Genomic DNA, 23,775 nt, shown 5'->3' on the forward strand with positions numbered 1-23,775 from the left:
TCGGTATTCATTATAAGGCACAAAAATCGATTCTCTAGTGATGTGTTTTATAGCCAAAGGGGCCAAAATGAAGTACATCAGGTCTTATATTCCTAGAAGACAGAATCCTCGTCGATTCACTACGGTAATAAAGATTCGTCGAGCCCAAACGGCTGAAAAGTAAACAGGGACGGGCTTGTAGGCGAGAACGATACGACACCAGCTTTTTTTCGTAGTCTCCGTTCGATAAGCCATCCATCCATAAGGTGGGAAACAACACGTATTTAGAAATTGCGCCGACATTAAAGCAAGTGAAACGCCGCATCGTGTTAACTCCAGTGGTATCATTGAACGGAAGCATGCCAATTTCAACGCACACATGGCACACGGTTGCAGGATGACAATCATACGGAGTACATGCTTCATCTTCTCCTTTGCGTGGCAGCAGCGGCCCCAATTCCGATTAGTTTGGTGAGAGTCTCCCTCTCTTTACTCAATACAACCAACCGCGCATTCTCGACAGACCTGCCGTTCAAGCCTGCGACATTCCCTTCATTGCCTCTTCCATTTGCTCGTTTCCGTCTTTGTAATCCCATACCGCCCGCGCCTCCACCCCAAACTACAATCCAGTCTTCTACCGCTCCGTCCTCGGGTATGCGGCAAAGTGAGCAGACTTTCGCGTGCCTTCCGATGCGAACACGTCGTCCTAGAAAGGAGGAAGCGTCTATAGCCGCAAAGGAGTGTATATGAGAGCCCGAATGAATGGTGGCGAGGGGTCCTACAAGAACCGAGTTCTCTATAATGGTGACTGCCGACCCTGACGACCTTGTTTCATTTGTCGACGGAGGTTCCGATGCCGATGGCGCAGCCTGGGGGCCTCCGATTACTGACTTCTCCCCGATAATGCACCCTTCTCCAACACTTATGGGGCCTTCATAGGACAGTAGCTTTGCTCGGGGGTGGATGACGGTGCCAGCGCCGATGCTTATGGGATGTTTGCCTTGAAAGTAAGCGGTTTCTGAGATTGTCGCGGTTGGATGGACCGAGAGAGGAGGTCTGTGGTGTGGTGGATTTGCTGGCGGCCCCGTTCTGGTGGCCGCGTTGGAAGAAGAACGCGCGCCTGTTGGCTTTTGGCTGGCGGACATGGTGGTTGATTGTTGATTTATATTTAATCAACGGGCGAAACGGCGGCATTGGTTCATGATGCGCCAAGCTTAAACTAGCCGCAAGGTTCAGGGGTCGGCCCCTAAAATATAAGCAGCACCACGCCGAATTCTTCATTAACTACAGAGTACAGCATCCTCAAATGACATATCAACAAATCGAAATATATTAGTCCATAGTAGGGTATCTTGTTGTCATTGAAGAAGAATATGTCCATCATTACTCTGAACAGTTATATCTCTGTCTAGTTTTGCGCCTGTCCCCCCTCTACTTGGCTCTCGGGAGATATGCCGGCTCGTCTTCTCCATTCCCAAACACCTCTATCAACTTCTTCTTTGGTCATACCGTCCCTTACCAAACAGAACGTTACACCCAACTCGGTCTGGACATTGCCATTTCGAGCTTCGTCGTCAAAGAACAACATGTCTTCGTACTGTATTCCACTCGCCTGCTGGATTCGAGAAAAATGTTGCGTTTTCGAACCAGGGAATATCTGAAGGTAATCGAAATAATCCAGCGCGCGGACGGAGCGACTATTAACAGCCGCGGGGTTGTCGGAGAAAGACGGTATGATATGAAGGGCCTTGAGCATGTCGCGCGCAAGATCAGGAGCATGCGTTCGAGAGGCCACTCCGATGGGGATGGAACGGGATCGTAGCGCGTGAATAATCGCTGATACAGCTGGATAGAACGCAAACGATTCACCCCATCTGCAAAAACATGTTGGTCAGCCTGAGCTTGGATGGATGCTGAAATGACTGATCGGGCCGCGCGGGTAGTTACCTGTCTACGCAACGCGAGTTATTATCGCGCGCCTTGATCGGAGGGCTGACGTGCGTATCAACCCAGAATGGCCACAACGTGTAATCCAGGTCGAATACGAATAGTTTCGGGAGCGGAAGCCCGTCATTGAATGTCGAAGGCGAGGTGCTGTCTTCTTGCAGGTTTAGCGGTGGAGGAATGCTTTTTGCCGAGCCATCACTCCTATTCCTGAACATTGCGAGGCAGCACCAGAAGAAATACAGTTCACTTCATCTAATAACGAACTTAAGTTGGAAATAAGCAGTAGCCTGATGTTCTCTGGACGCCGGTATCTCAAGTCTTCGCGATCAAGCAGATAAGATAAGATCAGATAAGGGTCTATCACGTGGTATGCTGGTTATTCTTGGCAATTCGAACCTCCTCCCTTGTTCTCCCACCAAGCTCGAAGCAGACTCGCAGGCATACACAGGCCCGCGGCCAGCAACGAACCTCTATCCTAAGGGCTGATATGGATCTCTACTGTCCCTGCGTGATCTTAGGTCTCTCTTCAATTCTTGGCCTTTTGGAAGCTAAACACTTGTGCCTAAGTACTGTTACATACACCCAACGTTAGGGGACCACCACAAACAAGCCCATCTGCCTGAACCTACGTGAATTTTGAGTACATAAGGCAGTCCATTGAGTTGAGGATCTTCCGGATCTGCTCTGGCACTGTTGCCCCGTTCATGCTAAGCTCCTTAGTGACCGAAGCCCAGTCACACGCATATCGGATAACGCCCAACTGTTGCGAGGCACTTAGGACTTCGTTTTCGTCCATTGCCTCCACGATGATTCGTATCCACAAGCGCATTGGCAAGCCAAAGGGGCCAAGCTCCTTGAAAACCGTTTCAGGGGCTGGCCTTGTAATGGTTTGTGGCGATAGCTTGATCATATCTGCGCGGCTAGATGTTCGAGTGAGCAAATCGCTTGATTCGGAACTCGACCGGCGGTTACCCTTCCTCCAGGGAGACTGAGGCGCTGTTGGATTTTCCACTGGTTTCACATTGGTCTTCTCTAGTGATCCAGGAAGACTAGGAAACTCCTCGGCAAAGTTTGTCCAAACCGTATCTGGTTGAGTGCAATAAAAGTCCAAAGCTTGATCAGAGGATTCGCTTGGGTCAGGATTGCTCAAACTCGTTACTCTCTATGACTGCTTGCGGCTTATCTTTGTCATCCAGAAGGATAGCGCGAGCAACAACCATGGTTCTAAATGCAACAGTCCACAACTCGACGGCCCGTAAGCCTTCAGTCATAAGAATATCAAGGATGATCCGGTATTTCGCGCGCTCCATCAATCTTTGTATGTACTGACAATTTTGCCGAGTTTTGATGACTTCGTGGGGATCCAAATCGTCTCCAGCACTCAACGTATCGAGATCATCACTGACTTTCGAAAACTCTTGAGAAAATTTGGCGCCTAGGGAAAATAAATTGCGTCCCAGCGGTCCGAACTCCGTGGGCGAAAACACTATGCCCCAGCCGCTTTGGGCAACTTCAAATGAGACCATCGATTTCCCCGGAGGCAGAAACTCGAGTAATTCTTCGGGCTCAAGGTGAATCATGGATGCACTCCACAGATGAAATGCGCATGCAGATGTATTCCCCGACTTTGTGAAGATCAAATATGGCACCGACCGGAGACCCCTTGTGCTTGCGTATGACTCCGTATTCTTGGGTCTAACAACTTCGATGTGTCAGTCAATTTGTCAAACGAGCTGCACAAACTCAACATACCTCCACGTTTATTTACTTCGCGTACTGCAACCGAATGCCCATTGTCGTCGTCACTTTTGCTCAAAGAAATCGACTTGAATTGACTGTCAATATCCCGTTCACACCCATACTCGTTCTGCTTTTCAGGTGGAGCTGAGACGACGAAATCCAAGTCACTCTTCAAATATATCCCAGCGAAAACGTCGAAGCCGGCACTTCCTAGTTGATTTCCACTGAAATCGATACATTTGAGCATATAACATCCCTCAAATGATTTTAAAAAGGTACGCCACTTATTTCTCTGGCCGTTATCCACGACACTGATTTCGTTCTCAGAAATATCCAGCCGTGCTAAACTGGAGTTGCTCAGTGCCACAACTTCAGCAAGCTCGGTCATTGCCGCTACCGTAAGGGCGTTTCGTTTCAGGGACAATTCTGTTAACCTAATGACTCCTTGCGGATGCGCCTCATCTCGGAATTTGATGCAGGCGACAAGAGCATTGATTATCTCCGCAAGCCCATCATTTCCAACTAATTTACCAGTTAGGTCCAATTCGACGTTGGGATCCCGTGCTGCAGCCCTGGCGCCGCTTCCAGGCGGGATTCGCTTTCTCTAAGTCCGTATTAGCCTTACTCGGAACTCGGCTTAGTCTGCTAGGAACATACCAAATCTTTTGCGACGACCTGACCCAATCTCAACCCCTGGATCTTACGCTACATTCAAACAGTCAGAAAAGCTCGCAGTCGCTCAATTGTGCCTGCTGGTTCTAGTCAACTTACCCCTGAATAGCTGAGCTTTACCATCTTGACTTTCGATATTGGGAATTTGAATCAAGCTGATATACCAATACTGGAAGAGTTAATAATCGATGATTTGTGAATATCAAATCCAGGGTTGACTTGGAGGAAGCTGGATCGATATAGAAGGCCAACCACTTACATATGTGACGGCTGTATGGAGCCCTTTCAGTCCTTCTAGCCAGCTTCAAACGCGTGTAATAACCCGCAAATAAACCCAAGTGCTCCAGATCCTGTTTGCTTAATCAGAGGCGATACAGCCTGAGATCCGGCTTGTGCAGCCACTTGCTGATATGACAGGAAATGAAGAATGGAGAGAAACGATGTTCCGGAATGAAGTTCCGGAAGGGTTGAGGATGTTTGGTATTGTGCGATGCGAGCTTGCTAAGCGGGGAAACCTGCTTTAGTTGCGGAGCAACGCGCTGTGAATGCAATATCAGATTGACATTTATGGTTTCTCAAGCTACGCCCATTTTTGTGCTTTGTTATGAGGAACTTAGCGTGAACACTCACGTGCTCCAGTGATTCTGTTCCTCTGGTTTCCATCGAATGGCTTGGAATGGATTTTCCTAACCTGATATGCTGAGAAGGGTATTATTTGATTCCAAGGCAGTAGCATACTGTTTTGTTCTGGACAGCTACCTAATTTGGCTTGTCAGTGAGAATAGCAATCCTAATTCATATTATACCCATTCAGAGTCTATAAGTCTATATAACTCTTGACTAATTACATCTCAAAGGTAACGGTACCCTCAACATCACCTCCAGATTACTCGGGACATACACTAAGTGAGATAGATGTAATAGCAACTTTTTTTATGTTAAACGAAATCCACAATATCCTTGAACTCTTCAAACAGCGCCATGTCAATTCCTTCCCATCCTTCGAGGGCCCCAACAGTGCTCGAATAACCACTTATATGAAGCCGAGGTTGTTTGGGATCGGGTCCCGTAAACGGCTCGTTTTCTTTATCATTTTCACGGATTCTCTTCATTGTTCTCGAAGGAAGGGGTGTATGGAAAAACGAAGAATCGCTGCTTACACCCTGGTTAAGCAGAGGGTCAACGGCGGTAGGAGAGAAAATAGTTGCGTCCAATGAAACATGTGGCGAGTCCGCATTTTCGAACTTTGAGCTGCTTTCCGGTTGGCTAACAGCAATGGGATTTTGGTTTTCTGGGGAAGAGATGTACTGCTCGTAATCCGTCAGTTCGTTCTCCAGTGACTCGTGGGTAGCGATCACATCTTCAGTGTGTCTATTAAAATTGTCATCGTAGTCGAATTCATTTACTGGCCTAGTATATATAGGGAAGTTGTCATCATTTTGGCTTGATTGAACATCGAAATCCATTGCCGAAGGGAAGAGGTCGTCCACATTAATGCCTCCAAAGTCGCTGGAGCGGTTATTGCCGTCGTCCATCTCCTCACAACGGGGATATAGAAAGTCAAGGTGCCCAAAGTGGCTTGCCTCGACCGCTTTTGCTCCACTTGACTTGGTTGCTGGTCGTTCTACAAATGCGGACTTTTCGGGCGATTCGTTATCTTTCTCATTCCTCTTTTTAACATACTTATACCGCGGCGTCGACTTCACGGTAGTACCTGGACTGGTCAGGTCAACCACTTTAATATCGTGGGAATTGTGGGTGTTCCTTTTTGGTCCTGGGATTCTACTATCATCTGTTCTGGATGACTTTGCGGATAAACGGGTACTCTTCGATTCTTTATCAATCTTCGGCACATTTCCTGTATGGAGCTTGGCCCCTATCTTGCCGGTAATCTTTGATGGTCGATCAATCCCTTCTCGACAGCAAAGGTGTTTACATCTAGCTACTGGTTAGTTCGTCGTCCTACATAAAATCCAGCGGAAGGGTGCCATTACGCAGTTTTATCCTTACACCTGTGATTGCACGCCCATTTTCCATTGTCAAGTTGTGTAGGGCCCTCAGATTCGCTGAAAGAAATGGGATCACTCAGAAGCTTCGATATTATTTTTGAAGCACTTGAGCGCTGTGTCATGGAACGATTTCCGCCGGAAGCATTTAGATTGTCCACTGTCACCATGAATTAGAAAAATACAAGCAGAAGTTGAAACTTGCAATAGACTCACCAACGGCGATTAAATCAGCGTCATCGAGACAATCATCAGAAAACTCGTCCGAGTCTTTACCGTTTCTGCGCCGTGCACTAATTTCAGTTTTAAGGGGAGTAATGGAATCCACTGTAGAGACTCTAGAACCCGAGAATAGTGACTCCGGTAGTTTCGGTTTCAATTCTGCCTGTCGGAGTGTTCCAGCTATCCCAGCCCACCACTCAGCTATGAATTGCAATAACATATCATTTATCTGCTTACCTATCTCATCGCACATAGCATAGCAGGTAATGTGTTGGTACATGTGGGTTATCTCAGCTTTGAGGGCAACATCATGTCCATTCTGTAGTTTGCTGGCACTGTATCCGATCAACTTCTGAATGCAAGGTAAGATCGATGTTTCCTTACCTGATCCGTCGAAAATCAATAATTCGACCGTCGGACGTCTCTGCTAAAAAACATACGTAAACTGGCTTTCGGTGGAAAAATGTTGGCACTTTCTCATTGACAAATCCGATGTCCACTTTGAACTGGACAACGGGCCATTTTCCGGGGTGTATCTCCTAGAATCTAAATTTTAGCAAAGTCACGAAAACCGTCGGAGTTCAAGATTGAGGCTACCTTCCCAATCATTTTTACAGATACCCTAGGCTTGGGAAAATCCGCAAGCCGTCCTAACAGCTTCATACCAAAAGGGGGGTTTTTGCTGAGTATGGTATCGATTCGATGAGGCTCGGCAGACTCCAATGACTCGATGCTATTGATGCCAGCGTTTGCAAGTTTCCTAACAGCAACAATACCAATCTGGTCTATTTGTTTCATTTGTAACGGCGAGTTATCCCAAACCTTTGCACCAAGGCTCCGCGCAAGTTCAAGAGCGTGTCTGGTACTCACCGAATCCCCACGGGATATTTGGCAGTCAATAATACATCGAATCAACCGATTAACATGGGAAAATACCAAACCTTTGTCCTGTTGAAACGCGAGCCTGTGTTTCTGATACTGCTCTGCAGCTGGGAGCTCAACACCACCCAGCTCTGACTGGATGAGCAACGAAACCTTGTGTGATGTAAGACCAATGTCAACTTTGATGGGAAATTTTATTCCATTTCCCTTGTTTATTTCTTTGTAAAGTGCCTTGTCACCAGGTTTAAGTCTGATCTCTCTAAACTCATCTGCTTGGGCAATGGCGGATAACTATTCGTCATTAGGGCTGTATACTGATAAGAGCCGGATAACTTACAATCTCAGACATTTTGGCCTTTGGTGGCAAGGCTAGAAACAATTTCATGGTCTCGAACTTCACATAATACCGAGCCATTGCGTCTCCGAATTCGGTGGATCTCAGTGGAAACTGAGGCGTGACAAGAATACATTCTTGCAGAAGTTTGATGTCTTTATCACAAATCTGCCTCATCAGCTCCTCCTCGTCAGTCCTATCGCACCCTTCCTTAAGCTTATAATATGTTGGGTTCTTTTGCAAACGAGTGAAAAAGAATGTCCCGGAAAGCCATCGAGTTGCGGATTCGAGGTCCGTCACGGTTCCTAGGCCGATCTCAGCATTCAAATGATCTACCAGGTTGAGATGTAAGCAGCTTTCCAAAGGCTCTGACCCAGTCACCAGCTTCTGGTAGTAGCTAACTCTCTCCTTTCTTGTCAAGATCACAGCAGTAGCACTGTTATCAAATTGTGGCCGCCCGGCTCGGCCTAACATTTGCATCATCTCCAAGTCGGCATATTCTTTGCAGCAATTATCCTGCCATGAGACAGTATTTTTTATAATGACCAAATGGCAAGGAAGGTTTACTCCAACTGCTAGGGTAGAAGTGCAACAAATTACGCTTATGTGCCCTTCCAGGTAGCCAGATTCGACAGCATGCCTGTCACTGGCATCTAATCCGGCATGGTGAAAAGCAACACCTGCAGAAACGGTGGCTAGTAATTTCGTTAGGACTTCGCTTTAGAATGTATCGAGGATGGTAACACACCTTGCAGGTCCTGATTTTGAACAACAATAGATTTCTTTGGGCTATTCCACAAGCGGTGCGGAGGATTCGCTGCCATCCACAACTTTGCTAGATTCTTTGAGGTCGTGATTGCGGAATTACGAGTACAACAGAAAATCATTATGGGTTTTCTCTGTGAATGCTTTGAGATAACTTCAGGCAGCCTGGAAACATTTAGTCTTCAGCGATTATTTCTGAGTTCACTAACTTACTTTGAGTCACACACTTTATCGAAAGCAAAATCATTGCCGATGGAGTGATATCCGTAAACAAATTTCTGGAGTTTGACAGGGCGGAACTCTTCCCCAAATCGTTCACGGTGAGCGGGCAGATGCTGGTTAGTAGGATCTTTCCCTAACCATGTTGCAATATCCTCCGAGTTAGGAACTGTGGCGCTCAGGGCAACAAATCTAACATTCGAATTCACCGACTTCATCCTTGAGACTACGGCTTCCAGAGTTGCTCCACGAGTCTCTTTCAAAATGTGGACCTCGTCGATGAGAAACAACTTGATGAGTTGCATAAGACGTACATGGTCCTTCCACTTTCTTGTCATACTGTCCCACTTCTCAGGAGTAGTGATGATTATACTCGCATGTTGAACGCTCCTAAGCTGAGTTTGATCAGTATCACCGGTGAGTTCGGCACACTGAAGATCAAGGGCAGCAAATTTTGCTCGCCAGTCACGAAACCGTTCTGAGCAGAGAGACTTGGTGGGTGCTTGATAAACCACCTTAAACCTGCTATCCTTGATGGTTGCGAGTAGTCTACAGATAGCAAGCTCCATCACCACTGTCTTTCCACTCCCAGTGGGTGCAGAGAGCACAAAATTATCATCCTTTTGGTAAATCGGACCGAAGCATTTCGATTGGATGGCGTTGAAAACAGAAAAGGAAAATATAGATCGAAAACGATCTGGTAGATCATGGGTGGGTACAAGCGGGATCCCTTGTATCACTGGGGGAGCATGACCAAGTTGTATTTCGGAAGGTTCAATGTCTGAACCTAAGCCACCAGGCAGACCAGGAGCATGAGGCGACAAGAGCGTCGTGCTGGATTGCCAATGGGGGCTCGTAACTTCGCGGTAGCTTGATCGGGTGACGGGTCCCGCTCTCCTTCGATGCTGTACGCCGGTTAAGGGGCTCTCAACTTGAAACCTCATTCCGGGGGAGCTCGAAGCCAACCCACGGGATGGGCAACTGGGAGTTGTAGCCGCTATCAGAGCAAATTAGCAACCCTATCCGGGAACGTCCACGCAACGGAGCACATACAACTGCAAAACAACCCAGAACTCTTTGGCCCAGGTGTATTATTCTGTTTTAGAAGGGTATGGTGATAACCACCGTTCTCCGGAGGTGGCTGCTGCTCCTCTAGTTCGGCCAGCAGTTCCCGATCTTGTCAAATCCTCAGTCAGCCAAAGCAATATCAGCAGGCCGCATCATAAGTCATAGCTCACCAAATGCATCAAGAGGCAGATCATCCTCATCCGCTGGCATTTGAACCGTGCTATCTTTAAGATCATTGAACCGACTCCTTTGTGAACGCCATTCGGGCTGGGAGGCTCCCTTTGCTTGCGAGCCAACCCTTCTCTGACCATAAGAGATCTTGGACCGGTTGGCCGCAGGATACTTGAATGTGCCGAGAAGCTGCCGCGCATCCTTTCCAGCGCCGCCATCCATGATCGAACGGGTAGCGGGTGTAGCCGTCTGAAGAAGTACCTCAGAATGCAAACATGATAAGTGGCTCACTGCGGCCAAAGATACGGAAGGCCGTAGGGTGCACAGCTTGCTCCCCAAGAGACCCTCCTCGAAGAGTAACTGAGAGATCCAGTGCTTTCAGTGAAGAAGAAAGACGAAAACAGGAAGAAACGCGCAGATGCAGGGTGACCCCTCCACACGTGATAGGGGAGTCCATTTTAGGCAACCCCCCCTTTTGGGAATCGTCGCAGGCCAACCTTGATATATGCCAGAGTGAAGCAGAAAAGAAAATGTGTGTGATAGCAAGAAATGATCTTTTGCTCAGGATTAGACTAAACGGCAAATTTAGCTGCTCATAAACTCCTTCCTGCATGGTCACCAATGAGTGCGAAGAGTCAGAAGCCTTATTGCTGTATGAATGCCCCCGAAATTCTGAAATGAATGGACCAAACCCGGCAACCGATAACAGAGCATTGCAAACTGTGGAAAAGAAAGGAGAAAAAATTCAAAGCCCAAGCTCCATTATAGATTGTACATTATCTTGTAGTCATTCAAAATTTGCAGACAACTCATCGGAAAAAACTCCCTACTTCCAGCCCAAATGAAGCAGTGGAAGCGGAGCTGTCCCGTTAATTACTGTCTCACGTCTATATCCGAAACGGTTGAACGCTGAAATAGAAGTCAGTGGTTATCCAACCTGATCATAGTACGCGCTCATTGCAGAATCAATTCTCTGGCTGCTGTCTACCGAAATACCCGCGTGAGGAATGGACTCTAGAATGGTGTCGAGTAGCAGAAGGCGATGTCGGACGGGAAGTAGTAAGAGCTGATGCATCCGAAATTAGCGGCGTGGTTGGCAGTTTGATGGAAAAGTCATTCAATGGAGTGACCAGAGGCTGCTCCGATCCATTCGGGTCTGGGGAGGTTTTCGCTTTCTCGAAGTTTTGGATTCGGATTGGGGGAGGACGCGGGCGGAGTTCGGGTTTGGAAGAGGAGGAGGAACCTGGAATATAAATAAAACACGCGACCAGGACTATGAATGTACCGAGGATGAACTGCGAATGAAACGCATGAGCTTAATCTCCAGATGGCAGCTGAAAGACGAGTGAAACTCACATAGGCAGATACTTTGAAGTCGAAGAAAAAAGGGCTCGCCAGCGAGCAAAGAATTATGCTTATCGCACCTGCAGCCTGCATCAAGCCAAACTCTGAATGGTTGATACAGAATGAAGTTGCAATGCCCCCAACTGCTTGAGCGCCGATAACGGCCCATACAATCCAGCTATACCCGTGAAAAAAGCCCTGTTTAGCAACCTGCTCGCCGTCGAGGAAGATGACTCCAATAAACAGGGCTGGGAAAATGGAATATATGGCCAATTGTACATTTCGGATCCACATCGAGGTAGAAAAGGTGCTCTCTTTCAGAACTTTCTCAAAGGACACGCCGCCCAGCGCAGAGGCAAAACATGCGCCCAAGGTAGCGAGGAGACCTGTGCGAGCGTTAAAAGGAGGGTGTCCCTGGAGCATATCGTCTTGAATGCCTTCATATGTAGCGGACCGCTTTCTCAACACTGGCCCAGTGGTGAGCCCAAGCCGTTGCAAGTCTGACAGCCTTCTAGGAAGGTAGGTATGTGTTCGACGATCCAGTTCATGTGGATCTATCGGGGGTATCTGCACCAACGCGACTCCCACGACCAGCAGAAGCAAGGCCATCCATTTCCCATACGATAAAGACTTGCGCATCAATATCGTTCCGAAGATGGCGGCTAGAACCAGCTGCAGCTGGTATGTAACTTGGAATTGTGCGGCTTCCAGGTTAGATAGCGCGATATACTGTAGAGAATTGGAGACTGTGTACAACGCAGCAGGTAAAGCGAGCTTCCAGCTATCGCCGGTGAATATCGCGGCAGTCAACGATCCGAACAAAGAGGTTGCGGGCATCGAGGGAGGGATGGATTTCGAAACTTCGTATAAAGCTATTGTGAGACAGATCGCTAGTTTGAAAACTTCGTTTAGAAACACCGCTGTCGAGGTGATATAGCGCTTGCCGCCCACCACAGGCATCACTCGAGAATAATGAAGTAACTAGATTGATTCCCCATATCCCAGGTTAGCAGATTCCTTTCTATCCAGGGCCCAGCCTGCTTGAATATATCCCGTTTTTCTTACCACTACAAGAGCAGAGCATTGAATTGTCATCTGCAGAGAGTCAAAAGGCCCACCCAGAGTTTCAATCAGCAAGTCAACATCCACTGGCCATTCCATGGGATCTGCCATACCAGAACCAAAAACACATATTTGCCCGGCACACCCCTCCACACCGACTGGCTCTGCACATCCCTGCCCATGGTGGAGGAACAGCTCACGATGGGCTTAGGAACGACGGATTCCTATTGCCGCTCGCGTTATAATCCCCCCTTCTGCAGTGAGCTTGCGTCGTCGATGTCGTTGATCAGTTGTGCTTCCTTGTCGTTTTCAGCCGATTAGGTTAACAGGTACCCAAAGAAGCCCCAACTCGTCGACGGGGGGGAACAGAGAGTAAGGGAGGCGACCAGAAAGCACCAAATGGTCAATTAAAAAGAGCGAAAGTAAGCAGAAGCAAACATGAGCCCAAGAAATGTTGCACAGATTAATCGCAACTGCAAAGGAAAAAAAAAGAACAGGCCTGGTGGTGTGCCGTTGACCGGTGTGATTAATTGTCAATAATTTCTTTTTGCTGGCTTCCAACGCGCCAAACTCTAACCCGGTCGGCCTCTTTAGCTCAGCCCTGAAAGTTGAAGGGGGGATTTGGGGATCCCTGGGCCTTGTTCGTTCTGCTTGAATTTGTTGGAATGTTTTTCTGCTTTTATCTTTTATTTTTGCTTGTGAAAAATGCTTGTTTTGAAAAGCCGCTTATCTTGTTCTGGTGACGGCCAGACAAGGCCTGGGTTTTCCTCCCTGCTACAGGCTTCGGTGAATTTTTTCCCTGCATGCCAACTTGGACGCATGCTCCGGGTCTGGATGTCACTCAACAGCGCTGGCCGTAAATCTCGACCCGGAGCACGACAGCCGTTCAGGGGCCGTTGACCGAGTCACCGGGAACACTCTCGGGAGAGATTCTACGCAATGAAACTGCTTTCATCACAATGAATAAATAAATAAATAAATCTTATGTATCGAGTATGTACTCTGTATGCAGATCCTGGTCATAACAAGGCTCAAAATGCCCACTGTGTTATCTAGATATCATGAAGTATCAAGTGGAATTGTTAGAAAGAAGTCATGGCCCATGCAGACAAAGTGATCATGTAGTTTAGCAAAAGGAAAATGGAATGATGTTCATGAACGGGTAATAGATATCTGAAAACTGGGGTGAATGAGAACCAAATAGCAGCGTCTGGAAAAAAAAAAATGAAAGATCATAAATAAAGTATTAATATGGGGGGTTATCAGGGTCCGTTGCCAGCAAAGCGCATCCCTTGATCTAAAATAAACATGCACATCAATGCGCAACAGCGACATTTGTCGCATCGCCGTTCGCCCAAGCCAGGGCCCAGATCGGCAAGTCCTCACTGTGCTCTGTATCGTTCGCACCATTCTCTTCGTCAAACACAACAGCGCTGCTGCTGTCTGTACGAGTCCTCGAATGTCGCTTTTTCTCCTGGCTTACCGCCGAACGGAACTGCGAGCGGTGGGATTTTATCGAAGGGAAACGATGGATGGGCAACGTTGGCGTTAGAGGCGATGCTAGTCCCGTGGAAGGTGAGGGGAAAGCATCAGAATGGACCAGGCTGGTCCGAGTCGACATCCCCGAATGTTCAGTTGCTGAGTCGCCAAGGTCAGATACAGCAAGCGAAGCTTCGTCGGAGAATGCGCTGGTGTCGGCGTGAAACCGCATCTTCCCGCGGGGCGGGACACCTGGGCTTAGTCTCAAAAACGAAGCATCGTAGTTGCATGTAGATGGTGGTCGACGCGCCTGTTGCGCCCGCAGCTCCGGTTCAGAGCTGATAGAGTCCGTGTCCACAAGGTAACTGGGCGGGATGGTGCCCTTGTTGCGCCGAATGATCTCAAGTAGATGTTCCTCCTGCCGAGTGACAGCCATGAACCGACTCCTTCGATTAGTCGCAAGGATATTTTGCGAACTTGACGGAGCCTGCGTTGTGTGCGGAGGAGGTGGGGGCGAAGTAAGAGGCTCTGAAACGCCTGCGACATGGCCCGATCGATTTAGCGAGTTGCTACGACTGAGGGTATAAGATCGGACGCTAGATGCAGTGGAACTGTTTCGGTTTGGCGGCACGGCAGGACGAGCAGCTCGACGCTGGCTCGCATGATTCGCGGGAAGCTTTTTAACCGATAGTCTTCTTCGCGTCTCGACGGCTTGAGCAGTACAGATTTCGGCTCCTTCGTCGAAAGAGGCAATGCTGTCCCGTAGTACAGTGCGATTGACGTAGTTCGATGTAGCGTCAGCGTCAACCTCGTCCTCCTCTTCCTCGCCATCTTCTTCCGACGAAGACAAGCACAGGATACTTGCCTCGTTCAGATTGGTGACGTTCAAGGACAGTTTGCTCGTTTTCTTCAGGATTGCGCCACCAACCTCGGGGTTCGGTTTCCGGTAGATGGGAGAAGGGGCATGACGACTGAAATGCTGATCAGTCGAACTCCCCTCAGCCCTTGCAGACGAATAGTAGAGTTGGCTTGAGCTTGGACATTGCGCATTAGACGAGTTTTTTATCGTTGAACCATTCGACGGGGCGCGTACTGTCCGGCTTGAATTTCTCGAAAGTCCGGATTGGTAAACGGAACAGCCACCCGAGCTAAAGCTGCTATGTCTAGGACGACTCGCTTTTTGAAGAGCAGCCAGCATAGCAGGCACAGTATCTTGTGCTTCGTGCTCCCCTAATGCACTATCTTGCTCATCGTCGCTGACTTGTCCCGCTGGCCCGTCAAACCAATTAGGGCCTGCGTAGTTCCGGTATTTGGTGGGATCTCGCCAACCGTCGTACTTCCGCCGCTGCGAGGAGGTTGGCCCTGGCACCTGCTCAGCCTGCAGCCGTTGCTGTTGTTCCTGCAACAACTGTTGTCTTTCCCAATTGTACCGCTGCTCCTGTTCTTCCCGCAGCAGCCTTTCTTTTCTTTGCTTCAGGTGCATCTCTACGGCGTCTTTTGCCCGCGGAACTTTGGTGAGTTTATTTCCACTATGTATTCGATCAAGCTTAGATAGTCTCGTCGCGGATACATCGGAATGCAAAGAAACAGGAGATGGCGAAGCCGTCAATCGGTGAGGAGAAAGAAGCGGCACGGTAGCATCCCGTGGCTTAGGAAAGAGTTTTGACAGGTCAATCATGGGTGGTCTCCGTTTCGGCCTTGATGACTTGCGGCGGTCTTTATGAACAAAATTCCCGTCCTGGCCCGTTACCTGATTGGGATCCGGTTGCGTAACAGACGGGAAATTATTCCCTAGACTCAAATCGCTGTAAGAACCGGAGGACTTTTTGTGTGACGAGGTCGGCAAGGAGCCGGGAGGATCATAGACGGACGGAAGCGTGGAGGAAGACTCGGATGGGCGCAGAGGTTTAGGAATTGCATGAAAGGGAGATAATCCCGCATGGTTTCGCTTGTATGTCTGACCCAGCAGTGGGGATGACGCCCGCTGGCCCAGCTCGTGCTCTAACAGAGAGGGCGGTTTAATTGAGTCCGCGGCGTTCATCCCGGTGCCATTGTTGTCCTCACAGTAATATTCCAATTCTCCGGGACGGGGGAAGGGCGACGTCTCCTTGCTTCTATTGTTATTTCCTGTCTGAGACGATTCGCTCCGCCGTTCGCCATCAACGGTGGGAATCTTGGATTCGAAGCCAAAGCGAGAGGATATCCTGCGTCTCCCTCGAGGACGGCTCGACTCGTTGCCCGAAACGCTGGAGATCCGTCGTGGGATAGAAGGCATGATGGGCATTTTTTGAGGTCAATCGGACGGACAGGTATTGCACATACTTCGACGCCAGACAGCAGAGATTCGAATGCGATGCCGATCACATCTAGAACGATTGAAAAGCTCCGGAACTGTAATCGCAATTCGTGACTCTAGGTAGCACAAAGCAATCTCTCCCGCCAGTTAGAAAGCAACAATGGCATGCAAGAGAGAGGCGTGTTTTGGATAATGGACCAGGGACAAGATAAAGCCGCATGGAGACCTGCAAGAGCTGCTGTGTCGGCCTCCACATGCAGCCTACCCTTGCCACGCCTTTTTCTTCGAGAATCCCTCAACCGTGGATCGTGGCTAGCTTTGTACCGTGAATCCTGCGGGCTTCGGTGGATCGGCCTGGAAATTGAACAACAAACACGGCTGCCACGCGGGTATCAAGGAGGAGGTTGTTCTCGGGAGTTGAGAACGAGAAGAACACGGGACGAAAAGGGAGGGCCGCCGCAAGGAGAAAAGGTTGGGGCAGCCTCGAAATAGGTTTGTTAGCTGCGATCGATGGCTTGCTTGATTATTAGTTAGCGCAGCGTGTTCAGTTCATCAAACCTCCTGAAGCCGCAGCAACACCGTCGTCGCGCAAGTCTCAAGATCATGCTGAGCGAGGCACCTCTTGACCAGAGAGTAAAAGAGCAGACTGCATCGTCTTTCTGAACCGGGATGAACCCAGCTGATCACAGCTCTGGGATCCCACTAGGGCTGGCGGGCCAATAATGGCGTTGACATGCGGGCGAACACGCACCAGGGTTCTCCGCCTGGGAAGACTTGGCTTCGATTAGTGAGTTGGGTGCATGAAGAAGCGAGCGGCGCGGTGAAGGCATGGATGATGGCCCTCAAGGAATATCATCGCTAATCTGTTTGTGATACTGACGAGGATAGTTACTCTTCGCAACCAAGTCCCTCCTTGAGCAGAGATTCCGGAATGACTCAGGCTTGACAGCGAGGTTGACAGTGCTGAAGGCGCCCATCACTCTCCTCCCCACAGACTATTCCATGATCGTCAGGACTAGCACAGACATACAGAGATTGCGGTTTGCTTCCTCCTCGAACTCAGGAGTGGCTGGAGGGACCAAGATTCCTGCTCCTGATCAACATCCTTGTCTGTCCCTGAACTTCTCCCAGGCTTTGAGATTTTAACACACAAGCACAGGATCAATCACCCATGGGCTTACGAAGGGTTCAATACCTTTGTCCCTCCTCGAGAGGAGACCCCAGGCACCCTTTTCTTTCGAAGCGCAGTCTCGCAAAATCCCAGGAGAAAAGGCATAACAATAATGCTGGATTACAGAGTACGGAAATATACCTCTCGCGCGACAGGCATCTTGATTCTCTGCTGGTGGTTTGAATCGTCAAACAGCTTTCTGAAACACAGAGTTCTAGTCTGGCTCAGACTCCAGAGCTTTGTTGAACCCTGTGGTTTCACCGCCACACCTCCCCCATGCAAGCAGAACTCATGACGTTACATGGATCATAAACCATCCAGCACCCCTTTTCCTGCCTCGGCCGCCCGGCCAACGAAATCCCTTCGAAAGAGGATGTACCGACGTTGGGCGGTTAGCTTCACACCGTGGGTAGTAAGGAGGAATATCCCGGGTTCAACGTTTATGCTTTTATTGCCATGGAAGAAAGGATAGACTACCAGGCTCAAGGCAGCAGACATTGTCGATTCTCTGAGTGCATTCCTTCACGCTCAGTGTCATGCAAGTCAACGTTTCACCAAGATGCGCCCCATGAAACAAAGAGTTGCTCAGGTTGACCGCTTTAAATGGCACCTTTGCCTAGCCCAGAAGCTTTTGGACGGATTTGGCTTGCTGCTTCCTTCTGTATCCCCCTTAACCGGGAGGATGCTCAAAATTTAGAACTCTCATGATCCTGCCAAATGGACACCCTTTACATCAAGTGACAAGCAGAGAAGTAGTGTAAAAATGGAATTTCTACTCATTGGTATGGGATTCTAGCTACTTACAATCATACACCTCAAACCCGTGAACCCGTTCATTATGTTCATCCATACGTATCAATATTTAAAAGTTGGAAAGCGGCATTCTTATTGAACCACCTCATGGAGTTTCCAAGTAATATACATTCACTTGCTGCGCTTCTTCTCCATCTACGAGCCAGGCAATACAGGCACGAAAGTTGCGTTATTCGGCAAAAATGGATATTTGGGAACCACAAGGTCGCCCTTGTATGCTTCCAGATTGGGAGCCGCGTTATTCTAGACCGCACCGTTAGTTGCGATCCCAACAAGCACCCCAAAGACCAAGAGCGAATGCACAAACTCACCATATCGAAATTGCAGGTGGCGTGTCGGCTTCCGAATTTCTCGGCTTGCGCTAGTTTGCCTCCTCCGAATGTCACACGAACCTGTTGACGGGTGGCGCGGGATGGGTTGTCTAGATGGAAATTTTGGGGGACAATGGCCATAGAAGAGCGGGCATTCTGAGAGTCACAAGAGATATTAGTACGTTCTAGTCACCCCGATCGAAAGCAGTTACACTTACCGTTGTCACCGTATTCGGCAAGTCACTCGTGTCTGGGACATGATGCATCCCCAAATTGAAGTACCTTGAAGGGCGGCAAAAAAGCGTCAGTGGAAACCGCCTCAATTACAATCATCTGGGGGGGGCGGTCGTACAAAACCAGGTCTTCCTGATCCAATGACTCTCCGTCAAAATATTTGTCAAAATTAACAACTGGGTTTCCTGTATCGAGATTGTTATAAGGAGATGCGCTATGAAGCTCGGTATCCTTCTGTTTCAACGCATAAAGATTGTGAGTCGCCCAGCCGCCACTCTTTTTCAGGCTGGCCGAGTCCTGCACTGTCAAAAAAGTTGTGCTACTTGTCACTATATCGATGCCAGGGACGTCAGTCCGCACTCAGCAACTGGTTGAATGATTAACACCTACCAGGGGAGATTCGATAGCCGCGATATTCGCCATATTTGTTGAGCGCATCCTTATTGACAACAGTATACGTTGTTGCTGAATTTGGCGACCAGTTGATTTTCGAGTGCCGTTCATTGTTGACAAAGGACTTTCGTAGTTTCATCGTATTTACCCAGTCGCCATTAGACCATGGATACCTTCAATATCATCAGCATATGTCTAAAAATAAACGTGATGATTGCACGAAGTACCTTTCCTTTGTGGGAACGACGGTGGTCTTCATCAAACTGTTAGCTGTGCCATTGACGTCCATGTCTAGTTTGTAATTGATAACGTGATCGTGCATCGAGCCAGAAAGGTTATCATGGATTTTAAAACCGTAGTCGCTATTATGAGCCCAGTAGGCAGCCTGGATATAGCCCGAGAGACGAACAGTGACGTGGATCGAACCGTCGAGATAAAATTCATAATCAAATATAAAGTCATAGTTGCCCACGGCGCTGACACTTCGAACAGTGAAAACCATGCTTTTCGTGACGCTGACAGCATTTGAAGATGCATAACGTTGAAGAGGATGACCAGTGTCCATCTCAAAGAGACAGATGCTATTCAAATGGGTGCGAGTCTCTTCGTTGGTGAAGAAGGAGGTGTTCAGAAATGTCGCATGGGACGGACAATCATAGCCTTGGACGAGTTCAAACGCAACGCGGCCGAAACCTTCTAAAGTGTCGAGGAAGGCGACGCCAGACTGCATTGGGTCATTTGACGCATAATGGGAGAGGGCTTCTTCGAGCCCAAGTTCGTATATAATCCGTTCCCCTCTGAATTTAATGTCAAAAAGCCTCATCCCGGTATCTCTATTAAATGAGATATAAAATGAGAAATCCACTGTTCACAACGTTAGTAATCAATTCAGGCAAAGGGCTTCTCAAAGAAACGGATTAACTTACTCCACTCTACGTACTTCTCCTTCACGTCAACACCAAATCGTGGTCCCTCAGGCTGAACTTGCAGAGGAGCAGCAACTGTATCCATAGGTAACGGATCTCCCTCTCTATTCAACTGAGCCCAAGGACCATCGACGTTGGCGCCTAGCTTCTTAAATCCTGGGGAGAAATAAGCTTTGCGAAATGCCCTGGTGTTTCTATAGAAAATGCCGTTGTAGAACCACCCATGGACAGACCATTTTGACGGATCTCTTCCGTATATGTCCACTTTTACATATAGCCCCAGCGGAAGGACAGCTGCACGGTCGTCAGGATTCCCGATTGGAAAGCCCCAAAACTGGCCCCAAGTAACAGCAGAGCGGTGGCTAATTCGGAGCGGCTCGAAACCTTTAAGGTATATCGAGTCGTTTGCTAGCCCCATGAATGTCTATTTATGGAATTAGTTTCTTCCTTCTTCCATCAATATCATCCAAGACTTACGCCATTCCAGAGATCGAGCGTTATATCTGCCACACTGGCACCAATCTGCGCGTAAAATTTGATTTCGGCTTGTAAATCCGTGTGATAAACTCGCTGTTTTCCAACCCCTTTATTATAATAGTAGTTCAACGGCTGCAGCGTTGTTCGACTTGATATAGGCAGGGGTCCAACCATATAATCTTGAATATAAGGCTCGTCGGTCGCTTGAAATTGTATGGCTGCCCTAGCATAACGATCAGGAGCATTACCATTGCCGTTTAAGTAAGGCAGTGCGGCCGACTTGTTCGGCTGTAGTAGCTCGACAAGGGCAATGACATTGTCCCAACTACGCCGTCTTTATGTTAGCAGAGCCAGTAGACAACAGTGATGAAGGAAAGGGGCCCGCTTGCCTTGTCGCCTTCTTCGCAGCAGTTAAGTTGAGTTCCGGCTGTTCGTGGAGGAAACTCGTAACTGCAGCCACTTCGCTACCTTCCAATCCGCCGAAAATATTCTTCAATGGCGCCTTGATATCATTCTCTTTGTCATACTGACAATTAGATAGTCCACTACCACTCCTGCGTTCAGGTACGTTTCTAGCCGCTAACCGTTCTGGCCTCGTCCACGGATTCTCTGGCGATGGATAAGCAAGGACGGAAAGATCTAAAGCAGTGGCTGCTACTAGAAGGTATATCCCTAACTGCATGATAACAGCTGTCTTTAACAACCACTGGGTACTGTCACCCTTCTCAAAGCGGATCAAACAAAACACATAGTTTGCTGGGTCGTTTTATTTATATGTTTCCCCTCGAACACGTGCGGGAGCCGGCATCAGCTCTGCATGGCGCAGGATACGGGGTGGAAGCATGGATGGCGGGAATTTACCGACAAAAATACCCAGTACATGTCTCAGTATTCCTTTTTTTTTTCTTTCTGGGAAGAATACGTCGAGGACCGTATTTCGGAGAATAATCACCACTTTTCCAAGCATCGAAAGGGAAGGATATGACATCTAGGAAGTTGGACATCATTGCCGATAGGCGCCGATCAGGCACGGTGTCAACTGATCTGCAAAGCTTAGAAAAAGAGGCTGAAGGCTAACTTCATCATTCCTTGTATCAGGAAGAACAGTGCAAGTCGGTGCGGGCCAGGACGGCGCAGATGGTTCGAAGGGTGACGGTGAAGCCACGGCTAGTGGTCGTCGTCAAGCCGGGGCTCAGCAGCCTCCCTGCGAGAAACGTCCCAACACGAAGCCGTCGTGTCGAAAGCGCCACCGGATTTCGTTTAGCGATGACTTCTTTTTTGTTTTTCGAGCTAGCCCTGCAGCCATGGAACAAAAGCGGGACACAGGATGCAGTCGTCGTTATTTGGGGTTATTCGCATTTGAGATCTGGCAATGTCAGACTTCACAGGGCCATCAAACCCAATTGGTAACTCGGTACATAGGAACAGGGAATTGTCTTTCTTGCTCCATCCAGACTGTAAAATCTCGAGGTCACCAGAGCTCGACATGTCTGTTGCCCAATCTTTATTTGGCCCGAAGCCAGGATCGACCATTTCCCCGGAGCGTGTTTTTTCATGCACAATCCCAGGCGAAATGATGCCAATGTGTTTAGTCTTCGACCCTGGCATCTGGGTGCAAACGTCATGGACCTTCGCGGTCGAGACACGTATCGCCAATCGGGAGCCCGCAGCGCCCACTGACGGACCAGCTCACAAAGCAGGACAGGCGGTGACTTGGACGTGAATGATCACTCGTTCGATCTCGTCGCCAGACAAGTGAAAGTATTCCGGGGAAAAATAATTCACTGTCCAGCTAACCAGGCAATCCTGGCGCTGTTCGCGAGTTGTCTGAGCTCTTCCGCGACGGTGCATGGATCTGTCCAATGCTGACCTCCAAAGCACCAGGAAGCTGACCAAAGTCTCTGCGTGACGAGGCAGATACGATGACCTGGCGAACTGTGACATGGTGCCTTTGAGCTCAAGGATGAGATGGAAACAAATAATGGACAAACATGATAACAAACAACCCGAATGAAATTTGATGTTGCATTCCAGCCTGGGAATGGGGCAACCGGAAACCCAGCCTTTTCACTTTCCCATAACCAGGATGTTTAAGACATGGAGCCGAAAGCTACCGAGTACTCTGTTTTCCTTCCAGAGGACAAGGTGTAAGAGTAATGTCACAAACAGCGATACAAAGGCCATTCTCCAGGTCAATCCGGAAAGGAGAACGATTTTACTAGGCCTGGAGACCTTGTTGACTTTAGCTTGTATTAATGCTAATTTTGTAGATCAAGTGCCTACGATGTATCTAAATTTGTACTCTGTAGAAAGGCGAGGAGTTTGAAGAGCACATTTTACTTCGAAAGAGGAGTAGGAGCATCGGAGAGGTTAAAAATAAAAAAGGCTGGAGAGGCAAGACACTCGTTCAAATAACACGCCGTAGACAGGGGGTTTGAGGTACGCGTTTAGATTTACGGAAATCCCGTCAACCGCCGGACTCATCCATCAGTTCGTCATCCTGCTCTCCGATATCAAGTGGTTGCGCAGCGTTGCTCAGTTTTCGTTTTCGGCCTCGGGTTTGTGGTTGGGACCTGGCCACAAACCCTTGGCGTTCGACTTTAGCGGACGATGTGGTTGACATGGTTGAAGCTAAACGCGTGGTTCGACATAATCCTTCATCCAAAGGCCAGAGGCGACGACGGCTTCTTTCGACGTAAGTTCCAAATACAGGATGGTCCTCAACACCAAACCACGAATCCGAATCTTTTGCATGCCGCGAAGTCGAGTCTTGTGCGTTGGTATACTGTGACAGCTCTTGTCAGCATCATTGATATAAGCCAGTGGGTAGGGTAGCCTTGCATGGTGAGCTATCTTTGCAAACGGATGAAAAATCTCTTGGTCAATCATCTCTCTAATCTCTGGATGCTCAGGTATCATATAGCCCGGCAAACCTTTGGCAGCAAATCCCTTACTCTTAGACCCAGGAGTGGCCCTTAAAATACCTTTTCTTTTCAGCAACTCGGTGATCTGCACGATTGTCTGACCACTACAATCTTCACGCTGGTGAGCATACCACCCAGATAGCAAAGGATGGTTTGACTTACGCAGCTTTTCCCCAAAAACGCTATTGGGGCTTGGATATCCGTCCCTCCTGATGATATTCAGAGCATTCCGTAAAAGCACTAAAGTATTCATTTCTCGCAAAAGTTCTTTCTCGGTCGGCTCCAGTAAGCAATGATAGCAGGCATGGGTGTCTGGAATCCTTGGGTCCTGAAGGCTGTC

At 48.5% G+C, this 23,775-nt stretch overlaps 8 protein-coding genes across 8 annotated transcripts in view; 1 reads left to right on the forward strand and 7 right to left on the reverse strand.

Moving 5' to 3' along the window:
- Positions 1 to 96, forward strand: part of UREG_05394 (uncharacterized protein) — a gene marked incomplete at both ends in the record, with an annotated part of 815 nt that extends 719 nt beyond the window's left edge. The window contains one exon of the mRNA XM_002584659.1: positions 54 to 96. Coding sequence (XP_002584705.1) covers positions 54 to 96 — 43 coding nt within the window. The remainder of the gene's footprint in view (positions 1 to 53) is intronic.
- A 305-nt stretch (positions 97 to 401) lies between these two features.
- Positions 402 to 1,124, reverse strand: UREG_05395 (uncharacterized protein; the record flags this gene model as incomplete). The annotated part of the gene is made up of 1 exon (XM_002584660.1): positions 402 to 1,124. The coding sequence occupies one exon, from the start codon at positions 1,122 to 1,124 to the stop codon at positions 402 to 404; it is 723 nt and encodes a 240-aa protein (XP_002584706.1).
- Positions 1,125 to 3,062: 1,938 nt separating this feature from the next.
- Positions 3,063 to 4,461, reverse strand: UREG_05396 (uncharacterized protein; the record flags this gene model as incomplete). Its single annotated transcript, XM_002584661.1, has 4 exons — positions 3,063 to 3,628; positions 3,679 to 4,270; positions 4,324 to 4,371; positions 4,438 to 4,461. The coding sequence occupies 4 exons, from the start codon at positions 4,459 to 4,461 to the stop codon at positions 3,063 to 3,065; spliced, it is 1,230 nt and encodes a 409-aa protein (XP_002584707.1).
- An 815-nt stretch (positions 4,462 to 5,276) lies between these two features.
- Positions 5,277 to 10,227, reverse strand: UREG_05397 (uncharacterized protein; the record flags this gene model as incomplete). The annotated part of the gene is made up of 9 exons (XM_002584662.1): positions 5,277 to 6,280; positions 6,349 to 6,504; positions 6,561 to 6,901; positions 7,007 to 7,112; positions 7,232 to 7,739; positions 7,786 to 8,477; positions 8,531 to 8,712; positions 8,761 to 9,763; positions 10,005 to 10,227. 9 exons carry the CDS (start codon positions 10,225 to 10,227, stop codon positions 5,277 to 5,279), a joined length of 4,215 nt encoding a protein of 1,404 aa, XP_002584708.1.
- A 743-nt stretch (positions 10,228 to 10,970) lies between these two features.
- On the reverse strand, positions 10,971 to 12,593 carry UREG_05398 (uncharacterized protein; the record flags this gene model as incomplete). The annotated part of the gene is made up of 3 exons (XM_002584663.1): positions 10,971 to 11,248; positions 11,430 to 12,330; positions 12,525 to 12,593. 3 exons carry the CDS (start codon positions 12,591 to 12,593, stop codon positions 10,971 to 10,973), a joined length of 1,248 nt encoding a protein of 415 aa, XP_002584709.1.
- Positions 12,594 to 13,726: 1,133 nt separating this feature from the next.
- UREG_05399 (uncharacterized protein) lies at positions 13,727 to 16,165 on the reverse strand (the record flags this gene model as incomplete). The annotated part of the gene is made up of 1 exon (XM_002584664.1): positions 13,727 to 16,165. The coding sequence occupies one exon, from the start codon at positions 16,163 to 16,165 to the stop codon at positions 13,727 to 13,729; it is 2,439 nt and encodes an 812-aa protein (XP_002584710.1).
- A 2,140-nt stretch (positions 16,166 to 18,305) lies between these two features.
- Positions 18,306 to 21,193, reverse strand: UREG_05400 (uncharacterized protein; the record flags this gene model as incomplete). Its single annotated transcript, XM_002584665.1, has 8 exons — positions 18,306 to 18,413; positions 18,482 to 18,637; positions 18,809 to 19,044; positions 19,106 to 19,281; positions 19,336 to 19,972; positions 20,035 to 20,458; positions 20,512 to 20,836; positions 21,039 to 21,193. The coding sequence occupies 8 exons, from the start codon at positions 21,191 to 21,193 to the stop codon at positions 18,306 to 18,308; spliced, it is 2,217 nt and encodes a 738-aa protein (XP_002584711.1).
- A 1,785-nt stretch (positions 21,194 to 22,978) lies between these two features.
- Positions 22,979 to 23,134, reverse strand: UREG_05401 (uncharacterized protein; the record flags this gene model as incomplete). Its single annotated transcript, XM_002584666.1, has 1 exon — positions 22,979 to 23,134. One exon carries the CDS (start codon positions 23,132 to 23,134, stop codon positions 22,979 to 22,981), a length of 156 nt encoding a protein of 51 aa, XP_002584712.1.
- Positions 23,135 to 23,775: the final 641 nt, after the last annotated feature.

The sequence above is a fragment of the Uncinocarpus reesii genome, genomic scaffold (genome assembly GCF_000003515.1).
Source record: "Uncinocarpus reesii 1704 scaffold_3 genomic scaffold, whole genome shotgun sequence".
NCBI classification, from domain to species: Eukaryota; Fungi; Ascomycota; class Eurotiomycetes; order Onygenales; family Onygenaceae; genus Uncinocarpus; species Uncinocarpus reesii.